We start from the raw sequence: 10,091 nt of genomic DNA on the forward strand, positions 1-10,091 counted from the left end.
AGTAGGTGGCAGCACCTCTTAAACCCCACGGAAGAAGCCGAAAAGCCTCAACAGGAAGCTATCTTTGCTACTATCTATGTCTTTGATCCTTGATAGTGGCCAGTAGCTTTTTGGAAAATGAAATTCCACAGACTGTTGGAACTAAAGAACAGTTTACTTGTCTGCATTTATCACCACCGAACATTTTGAAATATCCAACAAAGCGGCTCCCATTCAGTTGATATACACTGTGTGTATAAAATATTAGCAACACCTTCCTAATATTGAGTTACACCCCCTTTTGCCCTGAGAACAGCTGCAATTCTTCAGGGCAAGGTGTCGAAAGCGTTCCACAGGAATGATGACCCATCTAGACTCCAATGCTTTCAACAGTCGTGTCAAGATGGCTGGATGTCCTTTGGGTGGTGGACCATTCTTGATACACATGGGAATCTGTTGAGCATGAAAACCCAGCAGTGTTTCAGTTCTTGACACACTCAAACCAGTGTTCCTGGCACATACTACTATACCCTATAAATCTTTTGTCTGGCCCATTCACCCTCTGAATGGCACAAATCAAATCACACATACACAATCCATGTCTCAACTGTCTCATGGTTTTAAAATGATTCTTTAACCCATCTCCTCCGCTTCATCTACACTGACTAAAGTGGATCAATAGAGGTGACATCAATAGAGTACCACAGTATGAGTCATAATACCCATAAAACCTAGCGGTCAAACAGGGATATGGTGACAATAATTTTTCCACTATTCATTTTTCCTGTAGGGGAGTTTAAAAACACTTAAAGGAGGGGCTATATTTCATGTAGTCTTAAGGTAAGGTCTGTTTGGTGTAGGTCTACCCTAGTGTGTCGTTTTGACAACCGTGGAAATCTCTCTAGGACAAGGTGACTTTTATCAAATTGGCCAAATTTCCTTCAATGGACAATTCTGTCTTGTGCAAGATTAAATTGACACAATACCTGTTAGCAAAGGTGTCATCTAGAGATAAAGTGCTAGAGCTTGCAGGGAATTGTGGATTTGTATGATGTCTACTTTGGTGTTATTTAGCATTTTCAAATCTGAGATATATTGATATCTGTGCAGCACTTTCAGATATCAGCTGATGTGAGAAGGACTTTATAAATACATTTGATTTGATTTGACTCATGGGTGAATTTCTGCAGAGAAACCACTACTAAAGGACACCAATAAGAAGAGACTTGCTTGGGCCAAAAAACACAACCAATGGACATTAGACTGGTAGAAATCTGTCGTTTGGTCTGACGAGTCCAAATTTGAGAGTTTTGGTTCCCACCGTTGTGTCCTTGTGAGATGCAGAATAGGTGAACGGATGAACTCTGCATGTGTGGTTCCCACCGTCGTGTCCTTGTGAGACACAGACTAGGTGAACGGATGATCTCAACATGTGTGGTTCCCACCGTCGTGTCCTTGTGAGACACAGAGTAGGTGAACGGATGATCTCTGCATGTGTGGTTCCCACCGTCGTCTCCTTGTGAGACACAGAGTAGGTGAACGGATGATCTCTGCATGTGTGGTTCCCACCGTCGTGTCCTTGTGAGACACAGAGCAGGTGAACGGATGATCTCTGCATGTGTGGTTTCTACATGATTCCATATGTGTTATTTCATAGTTTTGATGTCTTTTAAAAATAAAGAAAACCCTTGAATGAGTAGGTATGTCAGACTTTTGACTGGTAGTGCATATATATACAGTATATATACATATAAATATATACACAAATCTTATACACATCTTTTTAAATATATTTTCCTTTATTATTTTCCCTTAAACCTAGAACACCTCCCCTAATTGGAGTGAACTAATGGACAGCAACACTTAGGGTTCTACTTCCAGCTTATACATACTATATACATTTCATGGACACAATGTATTTTACAATAGTTATCTTGTGTTTGTTTTTAATCCTACATTTCAGCTAACATCAACCCCTCCCATCTATCTCTGAAGACCATTCAGTTTCATTTTTATTTTGCCTAAGACAGATGGTTACTTAAGGCAACGATGGTAGTAGGGGGGTTGGTCAGGGTGGATGGGTGGGCGCATAACATGAACATCTATCCACCTATAGGTTGTGTGGTGGGGTGGGTGGGCATATAACATGAACATCTATCCACCTATAGGTTGTGTGGTGGGGTGGGTGGGCGCATAACATGAACATCTATCCACCTATAGGTTGTGTGGTGGGGTGGGTGGGCATATAACATGAACATCTATCCACCTATAGGTTGTGTGGTGGGGTGGGTGGGCATATAACATGAACATCTATCCACCTATAGGTTGTGTGGTGGGGTGGGTGGGCATATAACATGAACATCTATCCACCTATAGGTTGTGTGGTGGGGTGGGTGGGCGCATAACATGAACATCTATCCACCTATAGGTTGTGTGGTGGGGTGGGTGGGCGCATAACATGAACATTTATCCACCTATAGGTTGTGAGTTTGAATCTCATAGATTTAGGCATTTTAGTTATTTTGCAACTTTTCAAAAACGTACTACTTTTTACCTACTTTGCATCTACATAGCATGTTAACATTTCCTCTTAGCTTAAATGTAACCCTTTTAGCCAACTCTTCCCCTAACCTTAACCCTTTAACCTGATTCCAAACTCAGCCCTAAACTTAACCCTAACCCCTAGCCTTGCAAACGTTAGCCAGCTAGATCATGTTAGCCACCTAGCCACTTAGCTAGAATGTGTAGCATATCATACATTTTGGAAAATTCGTAACATATTGTACGTTTTGCAAATTTGGAACATATAATACGAATTGTTATTCAAAACATATCATACAAAATGGGTGATGGACATCCACAAATTAATACATATCATATGAAACATAACATAGCATACTAAATGGAGTGTGCAAGATTTACATACAAAATAATACAAACTGCTCTGAGACCAGGTTGGCCAGTCAGCACCTGGTCTAGCTACAGTATTACATGATTAGCCTATCAATCATTAGCTAAGTAGGCCTACTGTTTTTTTGTTGGTTTTTTTTCAATTGGGAGGAGAGGGGAGGCGAGAGATACGAGAGATACGAGAGAGAGTGGTTGAGAAGTGGAACATTCAGAAGTTGACGTTTGGTAGACCACTTTGGACCTATCCATGGTTCTGAAACGAATAACATCCAAAATCGATACTATCGTTTTAATTTGTGCTTTACATGATTAAGTAACAATATGCCAGCAATTTAACAATATTCATACATTACATAGTAGATCAAAATTACGAAAAAAACATGAGCGACCCAGGTCATGAAAACGGGAACCGCTTCTGTGGCGACAGAGTTCTTTCAAGAGTTCCAGAGGAGAAAATCCAACATTGAGCTCTTCAGAGTCTTCTCCCGTGTCTCTTCTTCCTCTGAGCCAAAATCAGAATCATTATAGTCTTGCTGCCTGAAGAATGAAAATAGATGTACATTTTGAAATTAAATGATACTGTATCTGTTTTCCTTAAATATATATATATTAAATAGTAATGCAATTATTTAATAGGCTACCTTATGTTATTGGTCGAAACATGCTACAAAAACACCATTATTCGTCAATGTAGGCTTACCTAATGTTTCCATTTGGCACGGGTTCGGACCTGCGTGAGAAAAAGGCCATAGCTCGGAAAGGATACCGGCGGTTGAACTCATTCCTGCCGAACCTCTGTGGCAGGGTGGCGGAGGGCAGTGTCCCGACATGGGGACACTCAATACACGACGTCGGTTCCGTTGCGCCAGAACCCTGTGCTCTTCCAAACCGTTGCGGTAAATTAAGGGTCGTTTTGGGTGAGTGGGTGTCGTCGGGTAGGGAGTCCCGGCCGAAGCGAAGCGGAAGGTTGGCATGAAGGTGTGACGTTTTGACAGGTGGCGGGTAGAGTCGGACCATGGTCGGTGCTAAGCTCACTTTGCCGCTGGTCGGCACTTCGTTGATTTTGAAATCATCCACCTCGATACTCCGTGGTATTTCATTGCTTGTCTGAAAAGAAAAAAGCAGGGAAAAAACGTTAACTGGTAAAGAAGGCTACAACTTGACTAGTCGCTAACTGGTAAAGAAGGCTACAACTTGACTATTGGTTAACTGGTAAAGAAGGCTACAACTTGACTATTGGTTAACTGGTAAAGAAGGCTACAACTTGACTATTGGTTAACTGGTAAAGAAGGCTACAACTTGACTATTGGTTAACTGGTAAAGAAGGCTACAACTTGACTATTGGTTAACTGGTAAAGAAGGCTACAACTTGACTATTGGTTAACTGGTAAAGAAGGCTACAACTTGACTATTGGTTAACTGGTAAAGAAGGCTACAACTTGACTATTGGTTAACTGGTAAAGAAGGCTACAACTTGACTATTGGTTAACTGGTAAAGAAGGCTACAACTTGACTATTGGTTAACTGGTAAAGAAGGCTACAACTTGACTATTGGTTAACTGGTAAAGAAGGCTACAACTTGACTATTGGTTAACTGGTAAAGAAGGCTACAACTTGACTATTGGTTAACTGGTAAAGAAGGCTACAACTTGACTATTGGTTAACTGGTAAAGAAGGCTACAACTTGACTATTGGTTAACTGGTAAAGAAGGCTACAACTTGACTATTGGTTAACTGGTAAAGAAGGCTACAACTTGACTATTGGTTAACTGGTAAAGAAGGCTACAACTTGACTATTGGTTAACTGGTAAAGAAGGCTACAACTTGACTATTGGTTAACTGGTAAAGAAGGCTACAACTTGACTATTGGTTAACTGGTAAAGAAGGCTACAACTTGACTATTGGTTAACTGGTAAAGAAGGCTACAACTTGACTATTGGTTAACTGGTAAAGAAGGCTACAACTTGACTATTGGTTAACTGGTAAAGAAGGCTACAACTTGACTATTGGTTAACTGGTAAAGAAGGCTACAACTTGACTATTGGTTAACTGGTAAAGAAGGCTACAACTTGACTATTGGTTAACTGGTAAAGAAGGCTACAACTTGACTATTGGTTAACTGGTAAAGAAGGCTACAACTTGACTATTGGTTAACTGGTAAAGAAGGCTACAACTTGACTATTGGTTAACTGGTAAAGAAGGCTACAACTTGACTATTGGTTAACTGGTAAAGAAGGCTACAACTTGACTATTGGTTAACTGGTAAAGAAGGCTACAACTTGACTATTGGTTAACTGGTAAAGAAGGCTACAACTTGACTATTGGTTAACTGGTAAAGAAGGCTACAACTTGACTAGTCGTATCTTTATTGTCATATCAAATCAACAGAGCAGCATTGCACGGCCATTTTAGCAGATATTTTTTTAACCTGATATTTACTCGGAAACTATGGAATCATAATATCAATCAAATGTTTGTTTAACAAAAAAAAACGTTTTACATCAGCAGTTGTCACAAAGTGCGTAACAGATTCCCAGCCTGAAACACCACAGAGTGAGCCATGCAGAAAAGCAGTGGCCAGGAAAAACTCCCTAAAAGGAGGAGTGTTCCTAGTGTCAGACTGATGGCTAATCAGAACATAAATATGTAGCTCAATTCAGATAGTAGAACATTGTGCCACCTTGTTTTAATAAGACAACATATTATGATTTGGTAATAAATGCATAGTTTAACCCTTTTTTTTCACAGGTAAGCCAGTTGTAAAATAGGGACAATTAGGTGGCCAGATTGGGAATTTAGCCTTACCCTTACAGTAAGTTCCATGGGATCTTTAGTTACCACAGAGAGTCAGGAGACCTGTTTAACATCCCATTCAAAAGGCAGAAGGATACACAGGCAACATCCTGGTGGATTCTGGTATATTATTTTAGATCAGAGTAAAGGGTGCCTCCTACTGACCCTCCAACACCACTTCCAGCAGCATCTGGTCTCCCATCCAGGGAACAACCAGGACAAACCCTGCTTAGCTTCAGAAACAAGCCAGCAGTGTGATGCAGTGTGATGCTGCTGACAATTCTGCCACCTTGTTTTAATAAGCCAAAATATGATGATTTGGTAAGAAATACATCGGCTTAGTTACCATTTATTAAGAGCTGCACCAAAACTCTGTAATGCCTTTTACATTAGATACAGATAATCTATTGGCAAAAGCAGCTCAAAACTCACCTTTTTACTTTGGCTTTTATTTAGTGGGTCTTTTTAGGTGTTTTCCATTGTATATAATATGCTATTGCTATGAGTGGCGTTTTAGGCTAAATGTTATCCTGTTTTCTCTGCTTTTATTTTGATTAATTGGTCTGTTGACCAATCAGATCAGCTCAATTGCCCAGAATTGGGCTGCCTGTATAAACGCAGCCTGTGAGCTGCAATTAGCAAGCAAATAATTACCAACTAGGTTACTTGATTTAAATCAAGTTTACTATGAAAATAATAATTAATAACAATAATATAGACTTTCAATTTATTATTAGCTCTACTTTATTATCTAATGTTGACATTAAATTGTATTTTACTACATTTGACCTGAATAAGCTTCTTATTGAAAACACTTTTTTATTTACCTTTATTTAACTAGACAAGTCAGTTACAGAACAAAATCTTATTTTCAATGACGGCTTAAGAACAGTGGGTTAACTGCCTTGTTCAGGGGCAGAATGACAGATTTTCACCTTGTCAGCTCGGGGATTCAATCCTGCAACCTTTTGGTTACGAATCCAACATTCTAACCACTAGGCTACCTGCAGCCCCTCTACTGCTTTAGAGCTAATTTTGGGTGTAGGGTTATGCTTACCTGAGGGTCCTGTCGCTGACTGGTGGTGTGCCCATCGTTGTCGTTGGTCATGGACATTCTGTACGCCCTAGAGCCAGAGGCCATCACCCCTTGGAACCCCAAACACCCCAGAATAACCAAGGTGAACATCGACATGGTCGTCCTCAAAGTGGCAGTGACAGGAAGCATCTTGTCTCTGTGGAACATTGACTACCATACTTATACCCTCTGTCCCTGACCGTCACCTGCTCTTAAAGGGTTCACAAACACACACACACACACACGCCATTCACCAACCAGAATCATGAATAAAGCATTGCCCACCCCGGTACTTCCTAATTTGGCCCACATACAAAACATAGTACACACACACACATTCACAATTCACCATATAATTATCAATGAATGCATGTGAACATGTGCTCATTTGGCCCTCATTGTACATCATACAATCACATGACCAGAATCAACCAATCATTGAACAGTGTCCAACCTGCCCTACTGGACATGTGCCACACACACAAACACACCAAAAGACAGGGAAACAGTATTTTAAAAAGTATGACGTGAGTATTAATTTCTTAATTGGTAGGGCATCTTCGTGGTCATGATAACAGAGAGTCTGTGTGTGTGTGTGTGTGTGTGTGTGTGTGTGTGTGTGTGTGTGTGTGTGTGTGTGTGTGTGTGTGTGTGTGTGTGTGTGTGTGTGTGTGTGTGTGTGTGTGTGTGTGTGTGTGTGTGTGTGTGTGTGTGTGTGTGTGTGTGTGTGTGTGTGTGTGATGTATGAGCATGTGTGGTGACAAATAGGGTCTTACTGGTCAACTGACTTAAGGTTATAGGTTATATACAGTACAGTAGGAGCCTTGAGTAACATACATTTTATTGTGGATCCAAATAAGTGAATGTGAGTGTGTGAATGGCCACCTTTGTATGGACTGCCCCCTCTATCGCCACGTTCACACAGCAGCCCAATTCTGATCTGTTTTTCATTCATTGGTATTAAGTCCAATCAGATAATTGGCAAAAGATCAGAATTAGTCTGTCTATGTAATAAATACAAAATCCCAACTTCTACCTCAGTTATTATTATGTGTGGATACGAGACGGACATTTCAATCGGATGACTTAATGGCTTGGACACTTATCAATTCTACTTCTAATTAATGCTTGTCTAAAGCATTCTTTCCCTCTTAGCCTACTAACATTCAGCTGTTATTGATTGAGTGTTGTGTTTCCTGCATCTTGGCAACAGCTAGTGGGCTGCAGTGAAAATATTCCCGAGGGGAAGAAACGGTGAATTGTGAGAGAGATTGATGAAGGTCATTAACATTAATTAAGTAATTCAGCGAATAACATGTTCCAGTTCTTTCATTTAAATTACCCCGCATGACGTATGTCATTCCACATTCTCGTTCTGAATCATAGTGGCTTTGTTTCTTTTAATGAATTACTCAATAGGTTTGTATTTTCGTTCGGTTGACACTGAATGATAAGAAATGTCATAATTACTTATTTAAAATATTTATTTGATCCAAACATCACAACCTGAAATTCTTTAAAAATCTTGATCTGTCTCTGTCTCCGTCTTTAACTCTCTCTCTCTCCCTCTCTGCGTGCTGGGAGTGTTGGTGCATGCTGGGAATAGCATGAGCGAGTGCGAGTGGTTTCGGGAGTTAGATCTTCTGTGTTTTCTTTTAGTTTCCTTTTCTTGGTGGTTTTCCTTTTTCTATTCGTGGTTATGGTTTTTTGGTAGAATTAGGTATATTGTATTTCTTGTTGGAATTGCCCGGGTTTTGGTGGGGATGGAGACCCACATGGGACGCTGTCCCTGTCAATTCGGCACTGCTTCAGGTGTGTTACTGAACCTACTGTCACTGTGGAGGAGTTTCTGGTCACCGTAGAAGAGAAGGTAGGCTATGAAAATGTTGCTTATGCATCGAGGATGAATAAAACGGTGATGGTTTTTATTAAAGAAGAGCGTCTTCTCGATCAAATGGTTGAGCAAGGCGTACTTCTTAAAGGTATGTTTATTCAAGTTAAACCACTTTTTACACCACCAATCTGAGTTACACCACCAATCTGAGTTACACCACCAATCTGAGTTACACCACCAATCTGAGCTACACCACCAATCTGAGTTACACCGCCAATCTGAGTTACACCGACAATCTGTTACACCGACAATCTGAGTTACACCGCCAATCTGAGCTACACCGCCAATCTGAGCTACACCGCCAATCTGAGCTACACTGCCAATCTGAGCTACACCGCCAATCTGAGTTACACCGCCAATCTGAGTTACACCGCCAATCTGAGTTACACCACCAATCTGAGTTACACCACCAATCTGAGCTACACCACCAATCTGAGCTACACCACCAATCTGAGCTACACCACCAATCTGAGCTACACCACCAATCTGAGTTACACCACCAATCTGAGCTACTTCACCGCAGCATCCATCATCCGGATTTTTCAAAATAAGAATAGGTCTGTAGTGAAGACATTGGACCTCTCTACTACTTTTACTACTCTACAGTAGCACAACATAAAGCACAGTTAAGACTGTAGATTACTTTGTAACAAGTTTATACTACTAAACACTATATTACTATAGTGTTTATTCTACTGTATGCTATTTTGTTTTGTAGAACTGAAAGACGACCACCATGTGGTGGTAGAACACGTATATTTACAGACAAACAGGAGGCTGCCATTGTGCAAATGGTAGTTGAACATAATGCCATGACACTGCGAGAAATCCAACAACAGATCATTGAAAACCCTGCCATCTTCCATAACATCAGAGTGAGTATGTCAACCATAGCCCACATCCTTAAGAAATACCATCTCCAGGATGAAGCAAATCTGCAGAGTTCCATTTGAAAGGAATTCCCAAAGAGTGAAGGATAAACAGTATGAACATGAGCATGTAAGAAATGTACTACTATTAAATGTACTACTAAGAAATGTACTACTATTAAATGTACTACTATTAAATGTACTACTATTAAATGTACTACTATTAAATGTACTACTAAGAAATGTACTACTAAGAAATGTACTACTATTAAATGTACTACTAAGAAATGTACTACTATTAAATGTACTACTAAGAAATGTACTACTATTAAATGTACTACTAAGAAATGTACTACTATTAAATGTACTACTAAGAAATGTACTACTATTAAATGTACTACTAAGAAATGTACTACTATTACTACTATTACACTCTTAAACCATTAGAGACTCACTGAACTTTACTATACAGCAATTACAGTATTTACTGTCATTTCAGAGAATCGTGGAGTTGGATGCATGCCTCGGGAACTCCTGTTCATAGAATGGATGAGGCTGGATTCAATTTGGC

At 40.0% G+C, this 10,091-nt stretch overlaps 1 protein-coding gene across 1 annotated transcript; it reads right to left on the reverse strand.

Annotated features, from left to right (window-relative positions):
• Nucleotides 1–1,806: 1,806 nt before the first annotated feature.
• Nucleotides 1,807–6,911, reverse strand: LOC124042699 (growth hormone-releasing peptides-like). Its single transcript, XM_046360787.1, has 3 exons — nucleotides 6,740–6,911; nucleotides 3,590–3,996; nucleotides 1,807–3,426 (listed from the first exon to the last, which is right to left on the reverse strand). The coding sequence occupies exons 1-3, from the start codon at nucleotides 6,905–6,907 to the stop codon at nucleotides 3,324–3,326; spliced, it is 678 nt and encodes a 225-aa protein (XP_046216743.1). The 5' UTR covers nucleotides 6,908–6,911; the 3' UTR covers nucleotides 1,807–3,323.
• Nucleotides 6,912–10,091: the final 3,180 nt, after the last annotated feature.

Source organism: Oncorhynchus gorbuscha, linkage group LG09, assembly GCF_021184085.1.
Source record: "Oncorhynchus gorbuscha isolate QuinsamMale2020 ecotype Even-year linkage group LG09, OgorEven_v1.0, whole genome shotgun sequence".
Taxonomy (NCBI): Eukaryota; Metazoa; Chordata; class Actinopteri; order Salmoniformes; family Salmonidae; genus Oncorhynchus; species Oncorhynchus gorbuscha.